The 15,523-nt window shown below is 50.7% G+C and overlaps 1 protein-coding gene across 1 annotated transcript in view; it reads left to right on the top strand.

The window, feature by feature from the left end:
* Positions 1-2,805: 2,805 nt before the first annotated feature.
* The window catches only part of LOC106743168 (homeobox protein homothorax-like), a gene marked incomplete at its 5' end in the record, with an annotated part of 309,796 nt that continues 297,078 nt past the window's right edge, over positions 2,806-15,523 (top strand). The window contains one exon of the mRNA XM_014616746.1: positions 2,806-2,935. Coding sequence (XP_014472232.1) covers positions 2,806-2,935 — 130 coding nt within the window. The remainder of the gene's footprint in view (positions 2,936-15,523) is intronic.

The raw sequence follows: 15,523 nt of genomic DNA, 5'->3' as shown, positions 1-15,523 counted from the left end.
AAAAGAGTTGCAGGGTCGCGCGGGGAGATATTTATGTTACGATATGCCGAGACGATCGCTGAAGCAGCCGGCTGTATATCTCGCAAGGCTTTCGAAACAGCCGATCGACGGACGACACAAACTCTCCTCGGAGAGTCTCTTATTGAAATGATATCACCCAAGCAATTATTGTGAGCACGATTTGAAGATCATCCGCCTTGACGAGCACGGGACTCCCTCGTTTTACGCCGAGTGCCAGTAGGAAGCGGTCCGGCGACGACCGATGCATTATTAATGTCCCCTTTACTCGTTACCACTCTCGTATTTACTCTTGCTCGTGCGAACCGCGGGGCCCTACAGTCCCTGTGCAAATAGCCGTTCAAGGCTCGCGAGCAATCGGCCGGATCAAGGAGGAAGAGTTCCCGATTTTTGCGCCCGGCCACTTCGTTTTCGCTCGAGATTTCGCAATGAGAAATCTCGTGTTTGCCCTTGACGTTCATTTATGTTTCAAATGTTTCTTAATATCTTTTTTTTTTTAAGAAAGATGAATGTGTTTAAAACACGTCCAGGAAGAGAAAAAATTCCAGTATCTATTTCTCCCGATCTCCCGTAGGCTCAAAAACGGTGGTCTTCTTTTCGTTTTATGTTGCACGAATACTCCGGTAATTTGCAATATGTAATTACAAACATTTCCGTTGGACTACTATTCGCCATTGTTGTTCGTGTTCCGGCTGAAATTTTGCCGGACCTCCGTCCGTCCGCACACGCCTGCCTCCCGCGAGCCAGTAAATTCACGTTACGCGTCCCTGCGACAGAGCGGATCCTCCGGAGTTGACCGTGTAACGATTTCAGGCGAGATACGAGAGCAGCAGGCAATCGAGAGAGGGAGCGGAGTCAGTACATTATCGCGAAGATGACGCCTATGACAGCATGTGGGAGTAGCTGTCACTCATTGTTGCCTGGCCAGACGTGATATACCCAGACATTTCGCTTCGTGATATCGAGAGATTCGCCCGCTTCAAATTCTTACCCTTCGACCTCGGGACGGGATCAATAAACCGGCACGTGCAAACACACGCACACACGCGCGCGACTCCTTTTTTCAGATATAACGTCCCATAAAAAGTACAAGAAGTCGCCGCCGAAGCCGATCGCTAGTTCTCGAAAGGATGTCGACGGCGTCGTCATTCGAGCCGCGGCCAAAAAATAAAACCGGCGACCCTGAGAGTCAGCCCGTCCGTTCATTCGTTCGTCCGTTCATTTGTTCGCCGCGCGATCGTTGCGAATGATCATTCAATGAGTATCCTCTCCTCGTCCCGCGACTATAATAACACTTCGAAGCGCGCCAGTGAGAAGCGGCGAATTGCCTCGGATTGATCCGCAATTTGTTATTCGCGCATCGCCGTCCGATCCACGCGCCGAGGGTTTATCGAACTGGTTATCGATATCGCGAATCTCCCTTCGCGTTTTCACGGAACCGACAATCCTTCGATCCGATTCACAACGACGGTGTGATCTAGAAGATATAAGTCGATCCAGAAAATATATGCTCGTCCCCTCCCGCTCATCAGTCATTGGCTGTAACGAACCAAGCGCGTGCACTGATAGCAAAATTATAGTTGGTTCCGGCGCTAAACATATTTTATAACAGTAGCAATCGTTTAGGTAAAGTTATAATACTAGAGAAACGGTTCTCCCAATTATTATTCTGGCTGAAGGGTGTGTTTGGCGTCGAAACGAATTATAGTTTTCTGTTAATGTGCGCATATTTGTAGCCATGCGTCGCTGACGAATCGAGTCACGAAACGAACTCGCAGTCAGTCGCGTTTCGCGGGCGAAAGTAATTCCGCGCGTGTCCCGACGGATTCGCGCTCTCCGTCTGCGCGTTTCGTCCTGCCCTCCCCTCATTCTTCGCTTTTACGACGGGACATTCTGTACGAGCGTCATTATCACTTGGCTACACCTACGGAATAAACGATCGAATATTTTACGGTAGACATTCGTCGCGCGCGCGCGCTTCTCAGCGCTCCCAGTAAATCCGTTGATTCGTAAGTCGTACGCGTCTCCCAAGCCGGGGCTCCCCCGAATCATTTAGGTATGCCGGCGGCATTTTCGACGAGAGCTACGTGTGCTCCGTCTTTAATCGAGATCGAAATCAGCCGACGCGCGCGGCAGTCAACGGTGCGCGTATACCCGGTGTATCGAGCGTCTCCGACATAAACTGTGTCTAAAAGAAAAATCAATCGATCAATAAATAAGTGAAAAAATCAAGGTTGAAGATCAGTACGAGTTCTCAAAGATCGTTACAGAAACCACTAATGGGACATGCTAGTTTACGCGATTTCGCGCGACGTGCGATAACGCGTGTAAATGCGCCGCACCGTGTCGTCAATTTGACAATCGCGTATCGCGTATATCCCGACATTCCGTGCCAAGTCAACGACGCTTTCGCGAACGCGCAGAAACGGCGCGTCGTGAACGGTCGTTAATCTCAATTCTGGCCCGTTCCAGAAGCGCCAAATCGATCACGCTTTTTTTCTTCCTTCGGACGTAATCCTCTCTCAGTTACTTACGTAGCGTCCGCAAGAAAACGGGATCGGTCACGCTGTGTGTGCGCCGCGTGCGTGTCCACGTGGACACGCGGGCCCGAAACTTTTACTCGCACGAGCAGCATCGAAAGCGAAAATAATACGTACAGGCCTGCCATCGAGATATCATCTCGCTGCGAAACGCCGGCCCGCTCTCCCTTCTTCCCCTTCGAAATTCCTGCGACCATCGTCGCGACACGCGTCGATTACTTCACGGTTCTTCTCTTCGCTGTTGCAGAGGCCACCCTCTTCGTCACTTTCGTATCCGGGTGCGGGTGCTAACGACGACGCACGTAGTCCCGGAAGCGGTGGCACACCTGGACCTCTCAGCCAGCAAGCGCCAGCTAGCCTCGACTCATCGGATCCTGGTAAGTAACATTATTGCAACGAAAAACAAAACAAGAGGCGCGGTAAACTCGGCGCATTTTTCACCCCCTCGTCCGGGAAACGTGATTTTCATCGCGAGAAACGCATTGTCCTCCTTGAACGTCGCACCCTTCTCATCGAACGTATGGCAGACAGTCGACGCGGAAATGGTCGGCCTCGGGGAAAAAGGCTATTCGGAAGCAGGAAAAAGTCTCACGATGCGCGTTTAACGTTAGGCGTGTACGAAAATCGCGCGGGCTCGTGCGGGGGACACGTGCGCGCAGGTGACGAGTCACGAGGGATTTTCGGATCGATGGAACCTAAAGTAGACCCTCTCTCTCGCGCGCGCAGGACGAGAAACGCGCGTCCTAAGCGCGCGACGTCGCGCGGGTGACGATGGTTAGGCGGGCTAATGACAATATCACGCGACGAGCAACGAGTTGATGACAATCAAGACGCGGCTAGCCGGGACCCCACGGACCTTCTACACGCCCTTCAAATTTTACGAACACGGACGCGAGCGTCTACACCATCAAACTCGCGGCAACACCACCGTCGAGGCTAATGAGCAGTCCGTTCGCATTGGCGTAGTCGCCGCGAAAATATTATCGTCCCACAGCGCAATGCACATTATTATTCCTCGGAAACGGTATTTCGATTGAAAACCGCGCGAACCGTGTCGCACGTTTACGCGGACACGATTCGTCGCGAAACACTTTATTACCATTCCTCCTGGGGAAATAGGAGAAACAAAATAGAATACACGTTTTCTATGTGCACGCTCCCCGCGACTTTATTACCTCTATTCTTCCTACTCTTTGTTCGGCCGGGCCATCAGAGCGCTCGGACGACAGAAACTGCCCATCGACGGCGTCGAACGAGAGAAGTTCGGCCGCGCTCGCCGCGCCATTGCTTAGCGCGACCGGGTTCAGTCAGTCACCGGAGGGTATACAAGTTCACGACATCATCCCATAAAGATTCATTAAGGTCCGCCGTCTCTCTGTATTCGCTCTGTCGTGCCAACATTATAGTGCCGCGTGGCGTGCCAGTTCGGCCGGGCATGCACGCACATACATACGTGCACACGGGCGAGAAACAAAACGGTCGATCAATAACAATCATAAGCACGGGTTACATCGAACAACAGGACGAGAGAGAGAGAGAGAGAGAGAGAATAGAATGCGAGAAAGAATGAGAGAGAGTGAGAAACGGAGGCAACCGTCGATTATCGGAGAAAGAGCAAAAGAGAGAGAGAGAGAGAGAGAGACGGGGAGGAATGAATGGTAGCTGTCGGCACGGTGCCGCGTAACGTTCGAGTTAAGCAGTCGTCATCGTTGTATCTTCGTTGTTGCTTTAATATTTGACGATGCTAATGTAGCTCGGCGTGCAGTCGCCGTTTCGTGACGAGATACGTATCTGCCGTCGCGAGATTTGTCGCGGAAAAATGTCGACAAGGGGCTGACCTCGGCGTCGCGAGGCGTTTCTTTTGGCGGCGCACGCCGTCCTTTTAATTCCGCCGGTCATTTAGTCCTACAAGTTCGCGGCTCTCACTTTGTGAGGAGGTGAACGGCCTGATCGTTTGTATTTCGAGCGTGCCGACCGGTGACTTAGCGCGGCACGTGAAAGCGATTTTTCGCGATGTTCCCGCGGAGGACAACGCGATGCCGTAGTTCGCGGAGAGCGATCGTTGTATTATGTCGTTTCATACATCGACGTACGCACACGCTTTGAAACGTGGATTATATCAGCGTTACCTCGCCACTCGGAAGCAATAAGATGGAAACGCTAAGTACAGGACGATCTCTCTCTCTCCCTGCTGCCTTCAAATTACAGAATAATATCGACCGATCCACGTGGCGGGCTAATGATATTGTCTAATGGAAATTTCGCGTGTCGCCGGTATTTACGAGCTTTTCTCGGTGTTTAATTACGAATTCGCACGAAGATTACAGAGGGAGATGAGCAATGCGTCACTTAGCGCGACCCTCTCGACAACGTGCACTCTCGATCGCCTCGTTACTCCCTCGTTTAAGACGTTACTTCGCCTTTCCGATGCGAATTCCTGCGAGATTCCCGGCGTAGATCGCGCGCTTCCCGCGCGTCAAGTCGTCCTCAGATTTAATATTCGCGACTCGCGAACGCGCGTGTGTATCGCGCACGAGCGCGGACTGCGGTTGGTTCGTGACGAGATATCGATCTCTTCCGCGCGCGCGCGAGATCTGTCATGAAAGAGCGTAGAACCCGAGAGTTTCGCACGTGGCGGAGCCATAGAAAGTGTGCAGCCGTTGACGCACGCGAGATCGCGAGAGAGGGAAAAAAATTGATGGCTCTCCCGCGCCGGCGACGGGAACATAATAATAATCCGCAATCGACGCTTTCACCGCGCGACGATAGCGCGCGTTTCGAGAATGTCCGCGAGAGATGAGATACGCTCGCCTCGCCAGCCTCGTCTTTGCTTTGTTTTCCTACCGGCTCGTCAGCACGTTCTGGCCGAGGCTAATTAGTACAGCTAGAAATGATATTCGAAGCTTCGGCTCTTCTTAACCTTCGATACGTTATATTCGAATAATGAAATGTTCCAAGTGTGAAAACTCGAACAATGTTTGAATATTCGAAACTTCAAGAACTGGCAAATACTTGCGTTCGTTTTGTGGGTGTAATAAATAATATTTACCGTCCTAAAAAATGTGATTTCTTTTGTATTGAGTTATACCGTTGTATATCATGGTAAAATGTGCATTTATTTTCAAATAAAGACAGAGATTTGGTTTATTATTTGTGCTTCTGTCGTTTTGTTTTAAACTAGACAAATACATATCTCGGAATTGAACTAAAAATGTTTATCTAAACAACACGTAGATCTAAGAGACGTCTCAAAGACGTTCTCCAGGCGACTTATTTTCTAAAAGTCATCTTTATCATGTCTTAATGTTAGGACGTCTTGATGTCATTTGGGTTTAATTAAACCGATACTCTCTGATTGCACAGCATTTCATTGTATTCTCTAAAATCAGTTCTACTAACAACTTCGATATTTCGAATCTTCGAATCCTCAAACTTCGTCGTTAAATGTCTAATTATACCGAAGCTTCAAATACGTCGAATAGTACTTCCTCTGATAATTAACCCTTATCGGTCGTAAGTCACCTCTCACGTGACAACAATACTTCGTCGCTGCGGTCGTACGTCACATAGGAAGTGACAATTTCGCATTTACCGAACCAGCTACAACCTAGTGAGAATCACGCATAAAAAGCTAGCGTCCGATAAAGGTTAATCGATGGATCGAGAAATCGCCCGAGGGTCGCTCACGGCTTCTTCTCGGAAAAGTGCGACTCGTCTCGAACGTGTGACACACGCGTAAATGGTGAACAATTTAAATATGCGCGCATACGTCCCGTTCTGATTACGCATAATTGATCGAAGATGCGAGAAAAAAATAAAAAAGGAAAGGCAAAAAAGGAAACACCTCATCGACATGCATTAGGTTTGCAGAAATCCCATCATGCCTGTCGACATCAATTACGCTCTATATGATAAGACATATCACTGGTATAACACGTGTAATTATCGATTAACGGAATTATCATTATCGGATTATATCGCACGAACGAGCGAGTGAGACACGACACTTCTGTCCTCGATATCGCAGACAAGTACGCAGACGTGCGCGAATTTTTAATAATAATTCTCGAAAAAAGTGGGGAGCGCTCGTAATGTGACGCTATCCATTATGTCGCGTCGCATTTCGTATCTCTTCACGATCGCAGCGATGCGAGTAACGTTGCTGCTGTTGTTGTTATTGTCGCCGCCGCGCGTGCCTTATTAACACGAAAGCACGTCCACGAGCTTCGAGAAGCGAGGAAACGATACGAGCGTCGGATACATTAACGAATGCGACCACTCGCGACAAGTTAAGATAATCGCGCTCCTATCGCGCTGCTTCGCGCTACGAAATGTCACCAAACCCCTTCTCGTGACGACTCACCCCTCGATTCAACCCTCGGTAAATAAGACCAAACATACACCTCTTATGTCTCAATATTCTTCCGTCAATTTTGAACGGTGGTATAATTTCTCGTTTGTTTTCTTTTCCACGTTCTCTTATTTTCTCTATTCGTTTCGCGCGTGTATCGCGTCCAATCAAGTTGCAATGTTATTAATATTGCTGCAACTATGACTTACATTTTAATAAAGTCTCAAACCGCTGACGATAATTAGCCAGGACGACGGCGAATCGTGGAAAAATTGGATGAGATCGTTACCACCACGCAGCCATGTATTCTTCCCACACGGTAATATTCGCGAATTCTTCACGAAAGAAGCGCTCGATCGCCTCGTCCGTCGGGGCAGACACCAAACCGGAAGCAAAAGCACGAGAAGCACTTTTCAAGTGTGACCTGAAGAAAAAAGATCAGTTGAATTAACTTTTGGTTAAAAGAAAGAGAATTTCTGTTTCTCACGGGCCAAATTCAGTCTTTACAACGAGAAATTCTCTTCCCTCCAACCAAAGCGCATTTGGTGTCGTTCATCGTCGTGTTGATTCAACGAGACTTTTTTTCTCCGTGCGGGCTACGATACCGTATTTATTCATCTACTAGTAAGTCCTGGCGACATCTCATGTGAGAGGCTACCGTACTGGTCGATTGGGGAGTCTTACGCTCGCGTTACACAGCGAGTATTGACGCGTGTAGACTCGGTTGCTCGTACGTAGAACGTGCGCTCGCGAGTCGGCCGCGTTGGCTGCTTACTTAATGTCGAGATGCTATCGACGCATCCGGGGTTGTCAGCGTACGACGAGGTATTTGCTCGACTCGCTTTCCTTCCTCCTTTCGGTCTATCCCGCACGGTTCCTCTCGTCTTTTCCCTCTCGTCGTCGTGGGCCCTCATTAACGTGCCAGCTTGTTTGCCGCGAGATATCATCGTGGACGTCCGTTTTTCGGACGGCCGCCTCCTGCACCCGCCGATAGACCGACGACATCGTCGGCGGACCTAATTTGTATTCCATCACTCGTTAAACGATAACCCCGCGTAACTTTACCGTTAGCTCGCGGCCGATGTTTTCCCGAACCCTCCGGCGATGTGTTATATACAGAGAGGTGCCACGATGGCGCTTGGACGTGGTCGATTTTACGTCGAGTCTCGAACGAGTGAGTGAGCGAGCCGACGAGGTTGTCTGAAAATTGTCGGTGTATTCTTGTCTCGAGGAAAATTACGAGTTCCTACCTGAGCCGTGGCGCTACGTCCAGTACGTAACATGTATGTATCGTTCGCAGCGAAGCGCGATTGACGAGAAATTTATTATATTTATTCTACGGTCTCTCTCTCTCTCTCTTTCTCTCTACATATATAGTCGAAGAGAAAGAGAGTGTGCGCGCGTACAATAAAAATCAAGGTAACGCCGATACATTGGACATTCGCGTTCGGGAGGCAGCGCGATACGATATTCGCGTCGCCTCATCCATCGTCCGGCGACACTCTCGTGAAAGCTTCGATGGAGACGTCACGCGCGTCGGCCAGCCGCGGGATGTTTTCCAGGCCGGGCTGGAAACGCGCGCGCTCTGTGACACGTGGGAAGAGCACCGGCGCGCGGGCATTAACATATCGCCCCGCAATCGCTCGCGAATATAAACACGCGTTCCTCCTCGCGCGGAGGTTATAAAAGATTCTATCTCGGCTCGACCGACCGACCGATCGCGATACGCGGCCTCGAGAAAACTATGTGCGCCGCCGTGCGCTATGAAACGAGGCGAATATACATGTACACGCGCACGGCGACGCGCGTGCGATAGCCGGCACTCGTAAAATTTATCTCGCGCGATATACCTCGCGCTTTTTTTCTTTTTCGCGAACGAACGTATGTACGTTCGAAGGAATGAACGAACGAACGAACGGGCGTTAATTCCCTCCAGCTCGCTGACCAAATGCGCGGCACGGCCGCTACCTTGTTCCCCAAAGGCGCGGCAAATGTTTCACGCCGCCACCACCACCACCACTGTCGCTATCACCATCACGCATCGATACTTATCTCACCGTGCTGTTTTTTTTTCTTTTNTTTTTTTTTCTTTTTTTTTTTTTTGCCTCGCCTTTCTTTTCTGCCTTCCTTTGCATTAATCGTATCGCGCTCGACGATCATAAGCGCGGGGCTACATAGTGCGATCGTTAAGCGTAGTTTGTGTAGATGGTGATAGTCCTTTTAGAACTATCTGCTTATCTAATCTCGCGCTCTTTCGCGAGCGTGTTTTCCATGCGTTTAATAGATAGGCGCGCGTTGGACGGGATACGTATTCGAATGCAAATGCGACGCGAGGTCCGATTCGGTTCCTTGCGCATTTCGAAGCCCGTTACGTTCGAGCGCTCCTTAATTACGACGACGAATGCGGGGCTATAAAAATTTTTACGCGTGAATTCGGTGAATACGCGGCCTCGCCGCGGACGCGCGATGACGATTCACCTAATTATATGCGAGGTATGTCGGTGCGCGCCCAGGTTGCAGCGTCGTCTCGGGGACCTTTCGTTAGGGTTAATAGAGCAGCAGCGCCGATTAACATCTCAGTTCTCGTTCGGACACACGAATTACTATCTCCGAGACGATCTCGAGACCCGTATCGATCATTCTATCTCGTGAGTACGTGCTATCGTTCCTCCCGAGCGACGTGGGGGACAGAGAGAGAGAGAGAGAGAAGAGAGTCTCTCTCGCGCCCTTTTTTCTTCGTATTCGGACACTTTCGAGCAGATTGGGTCTTTCGATTCGGACGGAACGAGTCCTGTCAACCTACGACTCCGTCCCTTCGTAACAGCCTTCGACGCGCTCGGACTTCTCGTGCCTCTCGAGATCCTTAATCGACGGCTCGTCGTCGACTTCGTCGTCCCCGGCTTTTTCTCGCCTGCCGGATCGGCCTCTCTTTTCTTTCCGCGTACGGAAAGGGAGAGCGAGCGCGATGCGTGAGAAGAGGAGGATGAGAAGGAGTTAGATATCCTCCGGTTTCTGACAACTATCGGGCGTGTTGTCGGCCGAGGAAGAAAGAGACGAAGTGGCAAAGGGGACTGGCAACAGGGGGAGGAGGGGTGGGAGGAGAAAGGGTGGCGTGTTAAAGCGTGTACGGCGACCAAAGATCACGAAGAATTCTTGGAAATCGGCTTATGTAGAGGAGAGAGCACTAGAGTGAGAGGGAGAAAGAGCGAGAGAGGGAGGGGGGCACGAGAGGGGTCGAAGAAGGAAGATAGAAGTAATGAGGTTGATTCTCTGTTTTCTGTGTTTTCAGCGAGCGGCGATATCGGTCGGTTATCGGACCGTAGCTTTTTTCTCCTTTCGCTTCCTCTCTCCGAAGAGTCGCGCTTCTCCCCCGCGCCTTTCCGTCGCGCCCGTGCGCGGCATAATGAGGCCTTCATGTCGTGAACTTCTGCGCCTCTTGTACCCCTTTTTTTCTACCGAGGGTAGACTCGGGCCCTGCGTGAAACGTCGCCTTGCTCCCGCGGCTCTCTCGTTGCGCCGAAAACTCTTTGATTTCCCTTTTTTTTTTCATCTTTGTTGTCACGCTCGCGTTCGCAACAATTGTTCATAGGAGGACGATTTACGCCTCACCACGAGCACGCTTTCGAAAAGTGTTGGAGAAAACTTCGAGCTGGTCGCTTGAGCGGCTTAAGACGCGGATTCTGCTCCCCTTTTGCCTTAGTCCGATAAGTCGGGATGTTACCTTCGATTAAAAACCCACCGGAGACGCGCGTAACGATCATTAGCAGCGCCGCTTCTCTCGAATCTCGCAGACCGCGTACGACTTAACGGGGCCGTTACGAGCTGGGAACGTGTCCGCGGACGCGACCGCAGAAATTGGCGTAAAACAGGCCTTATTATTATTATTATCGTCATAGGAAGCGCGGTAACGGGCGCGAGGGGTTCTCAACTCGGATCGCACGGGCGGTGTCCGACGCGCGGAGGATGATCGATAGCGCGCAGATGGCACCGGGAAGCGATTAAATTATGAAATGTATACATTTGCAACGACACCGCGCGCGCCGCGACACGTCGCGTACAAAGTTTATGAGACGAGTGTTAGCCGGGACGAGGAGGGGAGGAGGGGGCTGTGGGTGGACGGGCGGTTGGGAAGAGCCGAGGTCGAACACCGCGACATTGAAGTTAATTGGCATGTTAATGAATAATAAACTCGTGTCACTCGCGGGGGTATCGATGGGCTCCCGGGACGGTTTCGCGCGATAGCCGGCGGACGCGCGGCTGCCGCTCTCTCATTAATATTACTGTTTACTATGCCTCTAATCTCCGGCCGAGATTTTTGCGGCCGCGCGCGCACACGGTGACTCGTCAGGGTTCATTGATTCGAGTAGAGCGGCTCGCGCGCGTCGCCCGCGTTATCTTCTTCCTCGGTCGGTTCTCGGTAGTGCCCCTCGGTCTGGCCGGTCGATTGAGAAAAAGCTCCCTTATCGGCCCCATCCGCGCGATAAGGCGGAAACCCGCGTCAGCGCGGCCGCAGCAGCGCCGTAAATTGAAGAAACGAGAGACGCTCGCCATCTGGTCGATTAATTCTCCGCGTAACGAATAACGATGCAGTCTCGCGGGCTCTCGAAGAGCTCGTGTCGTAAGGTCCGACGACGAAAGAAGAACAGAGAGAGAGAGAGAGAGAAATCCGCGTCTCGCTCTCTCCCTCGTGCCGCAGGGGGTCTAAAACGTTTCTCGCTTACCGTGTCTTGCGCAACGGGTTAATTAGACCGCAGATAATTTCTTTTTCTTCGTGGGAGACACGCTCGCGAGCTTGTCAGAGGCGAGCGCGTTTCGTCCGCGGTATTATTCTCACGGTGTATCGCCGGCCGTGCGGAGATAATCGTAGCGATAATTAACAAAAATAAACAAACGTGCACGCGATATTATTTATCGGCCGTTTGCCAAGAGCAAATTTCTGAATATTTACCTCTCTCTGCCTCGTTTCATCGGTATCCTAATAAACGTCGGTATATTCCGGGTGATTTAAAAATAGTCGTAAATTCGATTCTCTCACTCACCGTCTCTTTCTCTCTTTCCCTCCAGCGCGCGGCTCTTCTCTGTCCCTCTTCTTTCTCTCTCTCTCTCTCTCTCTGTCCATCCATCTCTCTCTTTCACGCGCGCGCGTATGCACGTGTGCTCGCAAATGGAGAGCGGCGCGCGCGGCCCGCAGAAAAATCAATTAAGCGGCTTATGTGAAATATCGGCGCAATTACGTGCGATTGCCAAATCTAGTCGGGCTATCGATGGCCGCATTATCAAACGTTCTCCGCTCGGCCGTGTCGATTTCAGCTGCAATCTTCTCTCGCGCGCCGTCAGCTTTTCATCGAGCGTGCGCATTTTTATTACGCGATTCGGAGGCGGCATTACCGCGCTCGGTGGAGCGTGCACGGGAGAATCGCACGCGAGATCCTTTTCCGTCGAGGCGAGAGCCGGCAGCGATTACGAAACGGTGATCGATAACGCGTTTCGCGATCGACAGATACGCGGGGCTGTGCGTTTCGCAAGAGCAGCGGCCGCGGCGAAACTCGCGCGAAAACGCTGCGGGTCTCCGCGATCGGGTTAACAATGGGGAATATTCGGCTACGCTAAAATCGCGATAAACGCCGAAGTCGTGGAAATTACAGTTTTTGTTCACCATGTTCGCTCTTCGATTGATAAAATCGCGCGCGCGACCGTCGAACGTGGGGAATCTAGCGTTTTCGTTTCGCCGAAAGTGAATCTTTTCACGCGACTTTAACACGCTTCATCTCGATTACGTTGCGCTCGCCGCGACAGTCGCCACCGTGACAACCGAGTTTTATCGCGAAGCTCCGTGTTACTCGCGGTGACGCTTCGATCCTCTCACGATCATTCGTCAGCCGTTATCGCCCCGCCGGAAATCTTCTAGCTCTAACACGACATTAATTACGCTTTGTAACGTCCGAGATACGTGTGTGTGTGCTCTCTTTCTCCCTGTCTCGCGCAGCGGAGCGAGGTTTATCTTTTCTCACGATACAGTCATACGCCGTAGCGCACCGGCACCGGTTTATCAAAAACGCTTCTTGTTTTTTTTCTCTCTCTCTCTCTCTCTCTGTCCGAAATACCGGGATGTTGACGAGAGTCGATCGTAAATTATCCTCTGGTGAAACCGATGCGCACTCTTTCCTCTTGTTTCTTTCCTCTCGTCGATCCTCTGCTATCCCTCCGACCGAGGCGTGCCTTTAATCGATTTCGGAAAAATACCGCGTTTTCATTTAAATATTTTTTACACACGCGCAGCTGAGAGCGAGAAGAACCGGCAAGCCTCGTCCACGCACGCGACGTTCCAAGAGAAAGAGAGAGAGAGAGAGAGACAGGCCCTCCGTAATAAAAATAAAACGACCGAGCGATCTTCAGCTGCAGTTCCCGTTAGGGTATAGTTCGATTGAGCGTTGGGCTATTTTGCATCTGTTTATTCACGCGCGCTCGAGACGTGCATCCTCGTCGCGCGCGATCGTTGCGCCTCGGAAGCGCGGCCGGAGTGAACGCTGTATCGGGAAGTAACGGGTCGGAGGGAGTCGGTGCTTAAAAAATACAACTTGTCGGGAGTGTTATAATGAATAATGCGAGCTACGCCCGTTACTTGAAGAAAGAGAGAGAGAGAGAGAGAAAGTCTCCGAATCGCTACCGATATTGTATCGGCGAAGGAGCCCCGGCTGAGATCGCGATGGCGGAGGGGCGACTTACAGTCGGTTCATTGCATGCAGTAAATTTCCTTCGGATAGTAGCAGCGCATGCCCATCACGCGAGACTACGCATGGTAAATAAAGGAAATATAGCATTCCTGTTTATCGAGCAGAGGAAGCCAGAAGAGAAGCGGGTAAAATCGACGAAAGCGACGTGGACTTTCAGTGGGACTCGCACGAAGCGCATGTTTATCCCCCCCCTCCCCCCTCCCCCGTTGATTTGTCGAGCGGATGATCATCGAAGAAACGAGGGCTGTGCTCGTATTCATGCCGGTACTAAAAATCTAATGTACGTAATACGAACTGTAGATTTTTTAGTACCCGCAGTGAATATACAAGTCTGAATGATCTCGTCTATCTTTCTCTCTCTCTCTTTGTTATACCGATATCGCGATTTGTCTGACCTTTTCGTTCTCGTATGCTCCTCTCTGACATGCTATTGCCTGTTTGACCATTTTTCTTTGGGCCTGTATAATAGCGCGGCTTCAATCGCACATATTGTTTCACTGTAAAGATCACGTATTAGGGGTGCCCATAAGTAATGTCGTTTTTTTCAGATTGCGTAAACATTGCCACCTTGTTCGTGAACGTGATTTATTATTATATAAGCGATATACTAACTAAATTTATTGACATTCAGTGTGCTTATTGTGAAATTTGGAAAGAACTAAACGTTAAATAAAACAAAATTTTGTGTAAGTATCAGAAAGCGACATTATTTATGGGTACCCGTAATATTTCTTTCTGTGCAACTATCATCATCGGCATCATCGGAATTTGTCTATTTTTTTTTTTATTTGGCTCTGTTGCAATATTATTACTGTTATAACCACCTTCGTTTTATACGAATAGCAGTATTTGCAATCGTTAGCAAAAGCTGCGTCTGGGGGGATTTATTCCAAAGCACGAAATAAATAACGCTTTCTCCATCTTTCTATCTCCCTCTTCCTCTCGTTGTTCCGCCTGTAATTTTTCTGACACACTTTCAAGCGATAATATGCGCGCGAAGGAGCGATTCGGACGACTTTCGGCGGCGGTATCCAGTAGCGAAATGTCGATCGGACAGACGCGTAATTTACATTGTCGCGGTTGAGCACCTCTGACCGACAGCTGTTCTGAGCACGTAAGATAACCTAAACCAGCCGGGCGCTGTCCCTAGTAGTCGGCTCGCGTGCGTATTGACGTAGTTTGTATTTTTTAAGTCGCTCGTCATGCCCAAATGGCCCGGCCACGCCGCCGCCACGCCGGGGCTCCTTTGATTGTCTTCTCAGAAGCACCGAGATTCTTTCCTTCCTGTCAGCCGGTTAGTAGATCGACCACGAATTACCGCGAAGTCCGCCACGAGAGTCGATCGGCGGCGATGCACCTCTTGAAAAGACACACTCTAGACCCGGATTCCGCGAACGTGTTCTCTATTGTGCGCGCCGTGTACGAAAGAAAGCTGTCGGGCCGAATTAACGCGTTCACCACGTAACCACCCGACGCACTCGGACTATTGCGGTGTGTGTCTTCGCGAAGTTTCACGGGAACGTCCGGTTCTCGTTACGGTCCGCCTCGGCGAACGTGAAGCGCGCTGCGAAAACAGAGAAAAGAAGCTTCCGAACATCGTGAGGATGTAAAAGTCGCAACCTCCGCACTCCTTCGTCGAGCACAGTGGGCTCGCTCGATCAGAGCCCGTTCTTCATCCAGCCGTGCGCTCGTTGCGGATATTACTTTGCGCAATCAAAGCGCGAATGAATCGCGATTTCGTCGCGTCCCGGACCGATTCGAGTCATCTCACCTCGTCTCGTCTCGACGACGCTCGTAAATCGCCCCGATCCCTGAGAGGGAGCCTCACGTGACGCCTCGTCGAAACGTATTCTTCTCGACTTTATGCCCGCGGTGGCAGT

The sequence above is a fragment of the Dinoponera quadriceps genome, unplaced genomic scaffold (genome assembly GCF_001313825.1).
Source record: "Dinoponera quadriceps isolate SergipeBrazil2010 unplaced genomic scaffold, ASM131382v1 scaffold1081, whole genome shotgun sequence".
Lineage (NCBI taxonomy): Eukaryota > Metazoa > Arthropoda > Insecta > Hymenoptera > Formicidae > Dinoponera > Dinoponera quadriceps.
Note: the sequence above shows the minus strand (reverse complement) of the source record. Positions and strands in the feature narration are given on the sequence as shown.